General features: G+C 41.2%; 1 protein-coding gene across 1 annotated transcript in view; it reads left to right on the forward strand.

The window, feature by feature from the left end:
- The first annotated feature begins 1,626 nt into the window (after positions 1 to 1,626).
- LOC126336363 (myosin-2-like) overlaps positions 1,627 to 15,582 on the forward strand; it is a 55,313-nt gene continuing 41,357 nt past the window's right edge. The window contains exons 1-2 of the mRNA XM_049999961.1: positions 1,627 to 2,039; positions 13,256 to 14,906. Of these exons, the coding sequence (XP_049855918.1) occupies positions 13,343 to 14,906 (1,564 nt within the window). The 5' untranslated portion in view covers positions 1,627 to 2,039; positions 13,256 to 13,342. The remainder of the gene's footprint in view (positions 2,040 to 13,255; positions 14,907 to 15,582) is intronic.

Consider the following 15,582-nt stretch of genomic DNA (forward strand, 5'->3'; position numbering starts at 1 on the left):
TACAACACTGGTGGCTGCTGTGGTTTGTGCACACGACATTGTAATCATCAACTTGCCTGTCTCACAACGCGAACTGTAGTGGATACACTTCCGCAAGTACTTGCAGAAAGTTCGTGAAATTAATTTACCGAAGCGACTTGCAGAAGTCAACTTGCGCAATTTTTCGTACTAATGTAAACACCTCAGCAAGTACTTGCAGAAGTTACTTGCGGACGTTACTTGCTAGTGGACACGTGCCTTAACAGACGACGCTCTAGATATACTGACAAGCCTTTAACCGTTTCACACAACGGAAAAAATGGTGAAAGAAAAGGCAAGCACATTTACGTATCAGTTTCTTACAAAAAATTATTATTTTTTCTCACTTATCCCAGTTCCAGCTCTAGAACCACTCTCAACACTTTCGACATTTAAACATAATTTTCTTGGAACATTTAGATCATTTAAAAAGTTAACAGCTCGAAGTATTACTTTCTGACTTCTAATACTCCTTGTTTTATTCCTTCGGAAAACTGCTTCTAATACTTCTTATTTTGGAAACTGCAGTCAATATACTGACAGAAAGTTCTATTTCTTATAGCTTTCTGTTGTTTTGAAGTCCCGCATAGGCGAAAGTTTTACTGCAGTTGACTCAGAATTTTGTTTTACAAGTCTAAAATTAGACTGAATGATGACAGCAGACGAAACGTTATAGCATATAAATAAAATATATTAAGCAATCCAATTATATTTGCAAAAACGAAAGAAACGAACGGAGGATTCTCCCGTATACGAAGAACTGTGAAAAACTGAGTGCCATCATCCAATCCCCATTTGTTCAACCCCCTCCACCCAAATACCACATACTGAGAGAGAAATAGCATAAACTATCGCTAATTTTGAAGACTTTATAAAAAACAGAAACGGTAACACTTTCTGTATTGTTCCGACATTTGGCCGTCGATGAGAAGTGAGCCGGACTGAGCAGTGGCTTCTAGAGGTAGGCGATATAATTACAAAAGCACTTGTTTTAATTGATGAGGTTGTTTCTTCGAACATCTCGCTAATAATTTTCCAAAAAAGAATATTCTATGAGATTCGGAGATTAACAGTTAGGGTACTTTCATATAGTAAACATCAGTTTCCAAGGACCGTTTATCTGATACAACACTGAGTGTTCATAAATACTGATATAAATCACAATGTTCAAGAGCTCTTAACCACCAGATCGTGAAGTTACGGGGTTATTTGACTAACAGATAAAACCAATGCCCATGTGGCATCTACATCGCATATCCACCAGCCTAGCACATCGTGCTTTGTGGTGTGCGTGCGCGCGCGCGTGTGTGTGTGTGTGTGTGTGTGTGTGTGTGTGTGTGTGTGTGTGTTCATTTTGGAAGCTTTGAAATAGGCTCATGGGAACAAGAACATGGAGAACGCATCACAACTGAACTACTGCAAGAATAAACGCTTTTAACAGTAACATCGAGAATTTTTATAACAAATCACGATCGAAAGTACCTAAGGAGCGTTTTTACATAAGTTTTAATTTTTTCAATTAATATAGTTATCTTCGTGGATAAAGTAAAACTTATGTTTTCAATACTGCAAAGCGGTTTTCATGAAGTGATTTTCACACAATGTCTGTGTTCTTTATCACGCTGTGAATTTAAGCAGAAGGACATGAAAGAAGGGAAGAAAAGATCAGTGATTTATTGTACGGATAACAGTTCTTTTTTAAACAGTTTCTGAGAGTAAGCTCTTTAACACTCACACGTAATCTACATTACACTTTTTTGTGAGTAAAAAGCTATCTACTGGAAAACTAATTTGCTGTCGGGACACAATGCGCTCTTTCTTTCAATATATTGTCAGTGGTGACTGCATATTGTGGTAAGCTTAGGAACATATATCTTTGCTTGTTTACAAATGTGAATATCTTTCCTTTTTTCGGACCGGTTTACCTATTTGGCTATACAAAAATACAAAATTCCCAGTATGGAACTCAACACATGAAATTTTTATACTGATAAGAAGATGGACCTTCAAAAATTGTACAGGTAAGACATTTCACATTCCTTCCCTATAAAAAAAGTGATAAAATTAATTTATAGGATGTGAATACATCTCTCCTTCCTAAATGAGTGACGCTGTACAGAAGTTGTTCAGCACCTGCAGTTTGCAAAGCGGCTTACTTATCAAATTAAGTGTTGATTAAAATCATAAATTTATTATCTGCTGTGAATATAAGAGCAACAATCTTGTTCGCTAGCGGGAATTCAACGCTTTTCGCTGAAATCGCATTTCGAAAAGCAAGGAACGAGAATGAGAGTTACTAAAATAAACACACATTGTTATGAGACTATTTAAAGGAAAATCGTTAAAAAGATACCTGAAACGTGCTAATGTGAGAGCGTCTATAAATTTGCACGCATTTCCTTTTTGTGCGCAGCCAGGTACCATTAATGCAACATTTATATTACAAAGTTTAGAATTACACTGCTAACTGTTAATAATGTTATTAATACATGGGAGATATTTTGTACTTAAGAATGTTCCTCGTTTATTCAACACGATCTTAGTGCATCAGGAAAGAAACGGACATTTCTGAACTAAACATTTGTTTCGCTATCGTAAATAAATACAAAGAGAATCGTCTATGAGATAGAAGTAATAGGCTTATAATTTTGAGGTCTTATTCACTTAAGCTGTCGATTAAGTCGTACACTGAGGAGAGAGCAGCTAAAACATGCCAAAAATATATGAAACAGAATTCGGCTATATTTAATTTATATATTTCAAGTTACATTTTCTTGTATGAAAAAAAATTAGTAATAGATTACAGTTAGCTTTTATAGAAGATGCTGCAACAATAATACAAGAACCATCGAGTGATTTTTGCTCAAATTTACATCTTGCATTGTCGTAACGTTCAGCCATCTAAGTGTGCTGTGTTGTCATAATGTTCCTATTTCAAAGTTAGCTAGAAATCAAGTACTATTCGAGGTAACGACGTGCAATAACAGAATCATATAAATCGCTTTAATCAGATCATGATCACGGCACCTTAATAATTTTTTAGTTTAGATGGAGATCACAGTCTAACATAAACAGTCGCGGCACTCACTACTGTGATAATTGTTACCGTCTGACAGTTGGTGCGACGCCAGCACCCCAAGCGGCGAGAAAGTAGCTGTAAAATTAAAGTTCGTTTTCTAATTGTTTTTCTAGTTAATTAGCGAAATAGCTGTATTTTAGTAAGTTATCAAGAGACTTAAATGACCATGAAACACACGACAATACAGTGACGTAAGCTGCAATTTAATGATGGAGAATTACCTTCGAATATGTGTATAATTGTAGCTTAATCTGCTAAAAACAAGAGAATGTAGACATATATTTCATGTACGAGAAGAAAACATTTCTTTGTGTGTTCCTATGATGATAGGCACTTTCCTTCACAGGTAACAACTTTATAGGGAGCCTAATATTTCACATAGTCTTACACTTCACTCGATTTTCTAATACATAATTGTTTTTGTAAATGTAATTACTTTCGCTTCAAAAGAGAATGGGTGGAACAGTCTTACCGTTTGTGGCTCAGATGCAGTAATAATTGTGTAAATGGTTTCTTCTGTGTCCGTAAACAGTTAATTGCTTTTATTCTTTTATTATCACGCCTCTCTGGTTTTTCTTTCAGCGACAGTTGTGGTAGTTTATCTGCTACGTTAAATAATGTAGGTATTGCATTCCATACACATATCTTGTGTTCCACATTCACTGATTTGGCTAGAAGTGTAGTGAAGAAAACTTCTCGTTTCTGAGTCGATATACGATGCCTTTCTGCAAAAGGTCGCGTCCTCTGCTGTTAACTAGAAATTTTTTTGTTCTTAACGGACACGGTATTCTCCAGTAAATATCTGTAGGCTGAAAGAAAATCGTAAGTAAACTGTTCTGTAATGTAGCGGTTCACACTTCCCGGTCGTTAGGAAACCTAAGAAAAGATGAATCTGGTGTCTCCTTCTTATTGTTGTTTTGACGATTTATTGCGCTACAGACGCTCCCGTTGGTAAAAACCATTCTAGAAGCCAATATAAACAATTAAGATTCACTTTCACATTCAAGAGATCCCATCGAACTCAACAGTGTAACTTCCTGGCCGCAGTGGGTAACAAAAAAAAGAGACGCATTGTCGCGACGGTGCCGGCCTGAGTGGCCGAGCGGTTCTAGGCGTTTCAGTCTGGAACTGCGCGATCGCTACGGTCGCAGGTTTGAATCCTGCCTCGGGCATGGATGTGTGTCAGGTCCCTAGGTTAGGTAGGTTTAAGTAGTTCTAAGTTCTAGGGGACTGATGACCTCAGAAGTTAAGTCCTATAGTGCTCAGAACCTTTTGAACCATTTAGCGCTTCTTCCGTTTTCTTTGTACTTCCACGGTTCACGATTATCGTCCTTGTAATTATACCTTATGACATTTCTCCTAAACGATTATGAATAATTCTGTTTGAGTCAATCAGTTTACTTTTAATTCTTTTGTCTTCTTTATCAACTGTCTGGCATCCCTTGAAATTTTGTTTCGTACCTTATTTATAATTCAAAAATTCCGTAGACACAGGAGCGTAATCAACCATGACGTTATTTAAGTTATGCAAACGCATAGTTAAGAATTATAGAAAATTATACATTTTGTAATGTTCGTATCAATATCCCAATAACTTACATGAACTATCAAGAAAATGTTTGTCAGCTGGTAGGTACTAGTGGTTTTACTCACTTACACAATGCCACTGAGGCTATGGCCGAATGGTTACACCTTGATTAGGTTTTCAGTAACTTCCCCCAAAAAATTAAGACGTATGATGGTATGACTTCTTCATGCGGCCCACGGTCCCTTTATTTCCTTGTCCAGTACGAAGGACTCTGTCTCCATTGATCTCCACAAAGGTAGATATTCTGCAGTTATATGGATATAAATATATGCCGCAATTCACCTTATGCTCTTTGGCCGAGGATGCTTTGTGTTCCACTATTACTTATCCATATTCCTATTCCTGTCGCGGTTGGTCAGCGGGTATAACTATAGTGTTGGTAAACTTATGCGTCAGTTCGAATCTCTCAAATTTTACGTTCATAGTCCATAGCGAATGTATATATGAGCAAGCAGTTACGTTGGTTGACTCTTCAACAGCAACATGCACTCCTGGAATTTTATCAGTAAAACCACTGTGTGTTACAGAATGTCCGTCTTGTTCTGTCTGCAACTACAGTCAGATAAGCAGTCGGTGATGCTTTCTCGCTTCTGCATGACTAGCAGCACCAGCACCCCTGGAATCATTGTTTTGGAGAAATTGCTTAGCGACAGTGTAGGCAATTGTTTCGAGGATATATTTCCACTCTTCAGGTCCATCGGGATTTGAGCCTGAGACCATTGCTTCAGCCGGCAATAGCTCCAGCGTCTAACCTATCCAGGCAGGACTCAAGATCTGCGCTCACAGCTACAATTTTTCCAGCGGGGCACCTGTCCACGAAAATCAAAGTTCTGGTTTCGAGTTCCAGCTCAGCACGTAGTTAAAATTTGCCAGAAACTATCAAGCCAGCGCAGTTTCAGAGTGAAAATTCTTGTTGAAAAATGTCCAACTGTGGTTGAATAGGACTAATTCCACATTTACGTTCTTTTATCCAAACAACAGTGGACATCTCTGGCAAGTAAAACCTTTGTAATGGACACGGTGGTAGTACGCTGCAAATTGCGCTGACAGTGCGCTCTTCACATAGTAATTCGGTATTGCCACATATATTCGTTGCAGCTTGTTGTCTACTAAAGAGGAGAAAAGTATCGTGTCAATAACGATGGAAAGTCTGTTTTAACATTTTAAAGTCATATAAATCTGCAAGCTTTATTAGAACGGAAGTGTGCTTGATATAATGTATACATCTATCTTAATCTCACGTTTACACAAAAACAGAAAGGCGAAAAAAATAACATGAATATTGGCAATTGGTGACTGTCGGTTCGTGAAGTTTCCTACTTTCTTCGCTCTTAGATAGTAGTCCACAAAAGGGAAGAATTATACGAGGGTAATCCCAAAAGTAATTCTCCTATTTTTTATAAGTACATAGACCTGTTTCAGTCTACAGTGGTTTACATCACTTTACAGCTTGAACATTTAGCTAATTTTCGACATAATCAGCATTTCTGTCGATGCAGTTTTGTAAACTCTGCCCATGTCATACTAGCATGCCGGCATGCTGTTCAGAAAGTTATGAACCTGTTCTTTCACCTCGTCGTCGGAGCTGAATCGTTGGGACCACAATTAACGCTGACAGGTTCTGTGAGACACTTAAAAAACTCAAACGGGCAATTCAGAACCAGGGAAGGGGAATATTGAAAAAGGGCGTACACATTCTCCATGACAACGTTCGCCCACACATTGCTCGACAAACCATTGCTCTCCTGCAACAGTTTAAGTAGAACATAATCACCCACCCAACATTTAGAGACTATCACCTGTTACCTAGGTTAAAAGAACATTTGGCCGGTAAGCGATCCAGCTCTGACGACGAGGTGAAAGAAGAGGTCCACGACTTTCAGAACAGCATGGCGGCGAGCTTGTATGACATGGGCATACAAAAAGTGTCTCAGCGTCTACAAAAACGCATCGACAGAAATGGTGATTATGTCGAAAAATAGATAAATGTTCAAGCTGTAAACTGATGTAAACCACTGTAGAAATAAACAGGTCTATGTACTCATAAGAAATAGTGGACCTTACTTTTGGGATTACCCTTGTATGTTTCGCATCGGCTTGTACGGTACACACTGTTGCACATGCGGATAAATTTACTGTGCTTAAAATTTTTTATTAAAGTTCCACCAGGCAACCTTGGAAAGATATAGGTTAGAGCTGAACAGATGTGCCAAGTTATGTCAACATGGCGTACCGCCAACACAGCAGACCTCGTTATGGGGCAAATAGAAATGCAAGCACTGCTGTACTATTCAGTAACTCTCTGTGAGGTAATACTATTTAACTCCATGCCAGAGCACTACTACACATTCACATGTCGACGGAAAGATTAAGCTCAATGGCCTAGAAATCATTATCGAAATTACCATAGCGAGGCAATATGCCCTTACTGGTATGACAGATTGGAGAAACCATGCTCATGTATTCAAGAGCCACCGCGTCATAGGCGGGGGATTGGCCTTTATAAATGATGTAGCTTTCAGAGCACAAGAACACATCATGCTTCCGTCCTATCTGTGTCGAAGAACCACACAAATTGACAGTCTGATGAGTTTCAGTGAAACCACAAATAGTTGTTCGAGGATGGCCAAACAGCTAAATGCTTGCTGACTTTAACAGTGAGGCAGCCAAATCTGATGCATATCACAGCTGTGGTCCACCATTTCTGCCTACTAAGTCATCGTGGATGAGAAGACTGGTCACTCCTACTCCCGTGGGCCATCACGGAATCACGGACGATCTAGAAACTGCCATCTGTGCACCTACCAGGCAAGGTGCGTCCGCACATCCTCGTGGATGACTCGTAAACGTCTGCTGCAGTCTTGGTCAGTCCATGGTACATTACCTGGGCCTTTCTATACAACAACTGGCATCCTGAACCACCGTAGTCAGAACGCACCTGAGCGCATGATGGGGTGATCTTCGAGAGACTGAGTTGGTGGCCAATCTGAGTCAATGCAGTACTTATGGCGGGTCCCGCTTGCCACGCCCGATACCGTAACCAGAAGCTGACGCAGTCAAGGTACTGACCTGCAGCAGCGACGTCACGACACAATGACGACGTGTCAGTATTCCTTTGTAGCACGTGCACCTATGCGTGGCCATATCATGCAGCTTCGAAGAAGCTCAACGTTTGTAACCATTTGCTTGACCAAGGAAATACACTTACAAATAACGCTGTATGAATCTCGCTTTCAGATGTGCGCTTTCAAGTGTGCACTGGACCATTTGCCCTCACTCTTTAGTTAACCTCTTGATTTCAACGTGACCCCAGCTCAGCTGTGCTACATTGGGTTCCAGGAGTGGCTCCGACGCCCTACAGTATCACAAAACAGAAAGTTCCTTGCATCTATTACGGTTTATGCCTCCAGGCGCTGATGCAATGTTGCAGAGGGGTGGGGATGACGTGGCAGGATGCCATGGAGGTCATATCCCCCCCCCCCTCCAGAGGAAAAAGTAACATGAAGACTAAGCGCCTTTAAAATGGCAAGGCCTTCTAGAAATTACGAACTGTGGTTGATATGGGATACTTCTCGGATGATTCCAGCAGGACCTGCTCACGTGGATGTCTTGTGGTCTGTGCGGTAACACTGCAGCCATATACACATTCTATAACAGTGCAACGGAGTGGGATGTGAACATGTGAACAGAAAGGAAGAGGTGGATTGCCAGGACTATTTAGTAGTCGTAAACACACTGATAACATCAGCGTTTATTACAGTACACAGTATAGGGACTGCTGCGGGACCGTCCAACAGCGATGTAGTTATGCCATATGCTAGTCATGTGGGGGCGACAGGAGTGAGGTAGAATAATAGAAAGAGGACAAATGCATCTTAAAAAAGTGACAAAAGATGATGGCATGAAGTCTTTATTTAAATAATGATGGCCTAGGTCGCGTCTGAGTATGGGCTCTCTACTTCCTGAGGACATTGGTCCATCAGTTCAGTACTCATACAGTGGCACAAATAGCTGGCTGTTACAAATAGGTAGGTACTGCATGCAAAATCTGAACAATGTAAAAAGTCAATAAAAATTATTAATTTCGGAGAGTCCACGTTGAGACTTTCAAAGCGGTTGGACAGTGCACATTCATAGGCTGACTGTACCTGTTGTCAACCAAAAATTCGATATGGTTCGTGGCCCTCAGGAAGCCGAGTAAGGCAAGACAGAAAGAGAAAGACGCTCCACTAACAAAAAATAACCAAGAAAAAGTGATTTTCCGAAAGTAGAAGCGACTGCAAGCAACAACATTATTCCTCTCACTGACACACTCACATATTCGTAGTCTTCAGACTTTCTCGCAGTTTTAGCACTTAGTGAAATACTAATAATGGTGACTGCACACTTTAGTTGATATCGTGTAAGATACGACATTGCAAAATTTTCGTGCATTTCTTACTCTCACAATTCTTAAATTAATTTCATGATGTATCTGCGTCTCAAACTTTCAGTTATGCTTTTCAGATGTTATATTTTTCTGAACTGTAATTTTTTTGTGTGTAATGTTAAAGAGATCCAAAAAGCTTTGATTAAAACCAAGTACTATTAATATTATTATACTTATAAATTTTATTATTACTAAAAAATTAATATTATTGTATATTTTGTTAGATGATTATTATTAAAATCGTCGTCATCAGTGGCTTGTTAAAAGTTGGGATGACGATAAGTTCTACACTATTTGACAAAAGTGCCTGGTCACTTAGTCGCTGGCCGGTATGGCCGAGCGGTACTAGGCGCTTCAGGTTGGAACCGCGAGACCGCTACGGTCGCAGGCTCGAATCCTGCATGGATGTGTGTGATGTCCTTACGTAAGTTAGGTTTAAGTAGTTCTAAGTTCTAGCCGACTGATCACCTCAGCTGTTAACTCCCATAGTGCTCAGAGCCATTTGAACCATTTGAACTTATTAGTCGTCATTAATGTGGACTGTGTCCACCCTTCACCTTTATGATGACAGCTTCAACTTTGATGGGGACACTTTCAATGGGGAATCTGAATGGGTCATTCTTCCTCAAGAGCCGAAAGTGCACAAGGTAGTGGTGAAGGACGCTGGGGTCTGGAGCAAAGTCGGCGTTCTGATACATACCAGATGTGTTCCACTAGGGGCCAATGGCATTGTCGCAGTGGAAACACTGGTTCCCGTCAGGTCACAGAAGTCAACCACTGTCTGGCTTGGGTAGCACTTGGGCGAGTCACCGTCCAGGTCTGCTGAGTGTTATTGGCAAGTGGGATGCACTCAACCCTTGTCAGGCCAATTGAGGAGCTGCTTGATTGATGAGTATTGGCACCGGTCACGAAAACTGACAACGGCCAGGAGAGTGGGGTGCTGACCACATGCGCTTCCTTATCCGTATCCGGTGACGCCTAAGGGCTGAGGATGACAGAGCTGCCGGTCGGTATGGGCCCTCAAGACCTATTCGGATTGTGTTTGTTCGTTTCGTGTCCCATTAGAATCAGGTTGGGACTCAGAGCAGGCCACTCCATTTCAGGAATGTTATTTTTCACAAACAATTGCCTCATAGATGTTTTTTTGGGGCAGGACGCATTGTCATTCTGATTCAAACAATTATCGCCTCCGTTATGTGCCTCTGCTGTACGAAGTACACAATTCCATAAAATTTGTTCATATTCTACTGCACTCAGGCGATTTCTTAGGTACAATAAGGAGACCATGTCCTGATCACGAAAAACACCCCCATAACTTAACAGAGCCTCCTCTGCACTTCGCTGTTGGTACTACAGGTGAAGGCAGGTGACATTGTCCAGGGATATGCCAAACCCCTACATCGAATTCCTACAGGATGACTCATCACTCCAAATCACATGTTTCCAGTCATCCACTATTCACTGACCTCCCTCTTTGCACAGCTTCAAGTACTGGTTTGTATTGACTACTGCTTGTGTGGCTTATGAGGATCTGAAAGACCGCTGTGCCCCACACTTTTTCACTGTCAGTGTGTTATCCGGACTTCTAGTAGCAATTTGGAACTTACGAGTGATTTCTTCCGTCGATTACAAGCGATTTTTTGCATCAGCCTCATCAGTCCCTGGTCGTCAACTCGTAAGGCTGCCTGCTCTTGGTTTATGTGTTGTTGTTCCTTCGCTTTTGCGCTTCACAATCACAATACCAACAGTCGACTTGGGTGACTTTACAAAGGTTGAAAGATCTCCGGTAGTTCTGTTACACATTCAATAGTTAGTCCACATTCGATATCATTGAGCTCTTGTGACCGACCTGTTCTTGTGTTACTGCTCCTCTGCTGGTAACAAAATAATTACCGCCTCTTTTTATACTGGATCATCCGCCTTCTATTTTTCAGTTCCGCATTATACTTTGTACAGATACTTTTGGTCACTGGCTCGCTGTTGGCGCAGTGTATGTTTCACTCTTCCCATCTGAAGTTCAGCCAACTTGCTTGGTATCATCTACATCTACATTTATACTCCGGAAGCCACCTAACGGTGTGCGGCAGAGGGCACTTTACGTGCCACTGTCATTACCTCCATTTCCCGTTCCAGTCGCGTATGGTTCGCGGGAAGAACGACTGCTGGAAAGCCTTCGTGCACGCTCGAATCTCTCTTATTTTACATTCGTGATCTCCTCTAGAGGTATAAGTAGGGGGAAGCAATATATTCCATACCTCATCCAGAAACGCATCCTCTCTAAACCTGGACAGCAAGCTACACCGCGATGCAGAGCGCCTCTCTTGAAGAGTCTGCCACTTGAGCATGCTAAATAGCTCCGTAACGCTATCACGCTTACCAAATAACCCTGTGACGTAACGCGCCGCTCTTCTTTGGATCTTCTCTATCTCCTCTGTCAACCCGACCTGGTATGGATCCCTCACTGATGAGCAATACTCAATTATAGGTCGAACGAGTGTTCTGTAAGCCACCTCCTTTGTTGATGGACTAAATTTTCTAAGGACTCTCCCAATGAATATCAACCTGAGACCCGCCTTACCAACAATTAATTTTATATAATCATTCCACTTCAAATCGTTTCGCACGCATACTCCCAGATACTTTACAGAAGTAACTGCTACCAGTTTTTGTTCCGCTATCATATAATCATACAATAAAGGATCCTTCTTTCTATGTATTCGCAATACATTACATGTGTCTATGTTAAGGGTCAGTTGCCATTCCCTGCACCAAGTGCCTATCCGCTACAGATCTTCCCGTATACTACACCATCATCCGCGAAAAACCGCATTGAACTTCGACACTATCTACTAGGTCAGTTATATATATTGTGAAAAGCAATGATCCCATAACACTCCCCTGTGGCACGCCAGAGGTTACTGTAACGTCTGTAGACGTCTCTCCATTGATAACAACATGTTGTGTTCTGTTTTCTAAAAACTCGTCAATCCAGCCACACAGCGGGTCTGATATTCCGTATTCTCTTACTTTGTTTATCAGGCGACAGTGCGGAACTGTATCGAACGCCTTCCGGAAGTCAAGGAAAATGGCATCTACCTGGGAGCCTGTATCTAATATTTTCTGGGTCTTATGAACAAATAAAGCGAGTTGGGTCTCACATGATCGCTGTTTCCGGAATCCATGTTGATTCCTACAGAGTGGATTCGAGGTTTCCAGAAATGATATGATACCCGAGCAAAAAACATGTTCTAAAATTCTAGAACAGATCGACGTCAGAGATATAGGTCTATAGTTTTGCGCATCTGCTCGACGACCCTTCTTGAAAACTGGGACTACCTGTGCTCTTTCCCAATCATTTGGAACCTTCCGTTCCTCTAGAGCAGGGATTCCCAAAGTGGTCGATATCGACCCCTTGGGGTCAAATATCGGTTTCCTAGGGGTCGACATAAACGAAAACTGATTTTGGCGGTCGACGAGGTATAAAAATCGACCCCCATTAAATTAACACAAGTTCTTATCTAAGACTTTCAAGATAGGTAGGTACTGTATTGATTATGTTGTGTTTGATAAGAAAATGAAGTCAACTTTATTCACTTAACAAAGTGCAAAGTTTTCCAATTGGTACCGTAATACCTAGGTATTTTGTATCAATAGGAAAAACTAAAGATAGGGCCCCTTATTCATAATAGTCTGCTAATTTAAAGCATTGCTAATTCTCACTCTGTCTTCTTCTACTGACTTAAGTCAGAATGAAAAATAACCCTCTAGCAGGTGTTTAAGTTAGCGGACCGTTGTGAATAAGGGGGTTGATCTTAAAAGTATGTAATTTGGCCATGGGGGTCTGAGGTAACAGTTCATTTTGGAACAGGGGTCACTTGTCCAAAATAGTTTGGGGATCCCTGCTCTAGAGACTTGGGGTACACGGCTGTTAGAAGGGGGGCAAGTTCTTTATCGTACTCTGTGTAGAATCGAATTGGTATACCGTCAGGTCCAGTGGACGTTCCTCTGTTGAGTGATTTCAGTGGCTTTTCTATTCCTTGGACACTTATTTCGATGTCAGCCATTTTCAATGAAGCGATAGGATATCGTAAAATTTGCCTTTTACCAGCAACTAAAATAACTATGTACCGTTACCTTTCAGAGTGATGTCTTCACAAGAGCCACTACATTGACGAAGAGTCAGGACTACAACCTCGTGCAAGAATAGAGAAGTGCTACAGTTGCGAACATGTCAGAAGGAGACGAAGAGAAACCCCCTGAAGAGGGAGGAGAAGAAGAAGGCGAAGAAGTTGCCGAAAGTGAGAGCCAAGAAGGAGAAGGAGAAGAGGGTGATGAAGGAAGCAAGGGAGGTTCGGTCAGCAGCAGTCAGAAAGCTTCCGTCACCGGTAGCGGCTCAGTACGCAGCAGCAGCTCTTACAGCGAGGGCAGCCGGTCGCTGTCAGTAGACATAGAGTTGCTGAGTCACGAGCTGAGAGAACTGAAAGACTTTTTAGGCGTCCAGTATGAAAGATTATTCACGATAGCGAAGCAGCGACGGATAGAAGACCTGCCCAAAGTTCTCCAACTAGTCGAAGAGAAAGAACAGTTTTTGGAACGGCTTGAGAATCCTGACCTTATTGCCCTGTTAAAGCAAACCTTTAAAAGAGCTGAAAGAGGTTCCTTCGCACCACGCCAGTTTCAAACAGGAACCGATTATCTGGAAATACTAAAAAACGATTCTGCAAAATTTGAAAGGTATTTGAGCGAATTGGGTGAAGGAATTGCGAGCATAGAAAATTTTATAAACAAACTAGGAGAAGAAGCGCCAGAAGAGCTAAGCAGGTATAAAGAGATTCTTGAGGAAAGAGCGGAAAAACTGAACTCGGTGAATAACTTACTAATGAAGTACTTAATCCAGGAGTCTTGCATGGATAGTTACATAGTTGAATTAGACCTTGCGCGCGCATATGCCTTAGTGAAGGAACAGAGTGACCACATTGCAAAGCTACTGGACTACGTCGATTTACAACGGAAACATATGGATCCTGAGAGCTCTGCGTATGGTGAGTGGTCTCGTATTAGCACAGAAAAGGAACCTCTCGATAACAAAGTAGAAGAACGACTGAAGACCGTAGGCGAATTGGAAACTCAGTACGCTAACCAGGAGGAAGACGAAAAGGATCCAAACTTACCACGTCTTCTCAGAAAGCATATGGAAGAACTTCTTCGCAATCAGTCTCTTTACATACAAAAACTCAGGAACTGCATCGAGTCTCAGGCCCCACATGTGTACGAAGATGATGAAATTCCAGATACCACTGAGATCGCTGCAGAAGGTACCTACATTTCCAAGTACGTAGACGAATGGCTAATGTTTAATGGAATGGAATTAAATAACCCATCAAAAGAAGAAACTGAACTCGAACTACTAAATCGCCTAAAAGAAGAGCTAGAAAGATTTATCGCTGATGTGAATGGTGAACTTGAAGAAATGGGAGAAGAAGAAACAGAAGAGGCAGAAGGTAGAGAAGGTCTTGTGGAATGGCTGACAACTGAGGAAAAGAAAAAGGAATATTTACAGAAAATGGTTCAAGAACTGTCTGAAGAACTAAATACGATCGACAAAAACAAGCAGGTCGTGGAAAGAAGAGGCATATATGGCGAGAAGAGACCTCCTGGTCCTAAGAAAAGCAAACGGATGCCCAAAATGTCTGAACTGGGCAGTGTGGAGTCACTGGACATGCCTGACACTGTGGCAGAGTTGAAGGACTTCTGCAAAGATCTAGTGCAGAAGTACAATTGTCTGTTTAAAGGTAATCCACATATTATTACTAATCTCTATTTGTTATTAGTTTCTAAAAGAAATTCTGTAGAACTATGTAAGAAGTAAAAGGTCGCTATGCGTAAGACGCGTGAAGCGCACTTTGAATGTATCATGATGGCTAAAAGAGCCACGCGCACTTTGAGTAAGAGAATGCTATCTGACATTGAAATCAACATAAAAGATTGGGTCACCACCAATTATAGCCACACAATTACTTAATTTATTCATAAGAAAAACTCACAAAAGAACATTCATTGTAAAGTCACTGATAAAGAATGGGAGTCGGCCGGAGTGGCCAAGCGGTTCTAGTCGCTACAGTTTGGGACCACGCGACCGCTACGGTCGCAGGTTCGGATCCTGCCTCTGGCATGGATGTGTGTTATGTCCTTAGGTTAGTTAGGTTTAAGTAGTTCTAAGTTCTAGAGGACTGATGACCTCAGAAGTTAAGTCCCATAGTTCTCAGAGCCATTTGAACCATTTTAAAGAATGGGATGTAATTATTAACATGATACAGGCATTATTCACGTGAATCAAATATTGAATAAAATAAAGAGTGCGTGAACACTGTGCATAAGTGCAGCTTGCACCAACATTCCTGAAAACAAGATCTATTCCATAGCATTTGTTTTAAGTAAAAAGGGTAACTAATTATTAGACCTGTGCTC

Source organism: Schistocerca gregaria, chromosome 2 (assembly GCF_023897955.1).
Source record: "Schistocerca gregaria isolate iqSchGreg1 chromosome 2, iqSchGreg1.2, whole genome shotgun sequence".
NCBI lineage: Eukaryota > Metazoa > Arthropoda > Insecta > Orthoptera > Acrididae > Schistocerca > Schistocerca gregaria.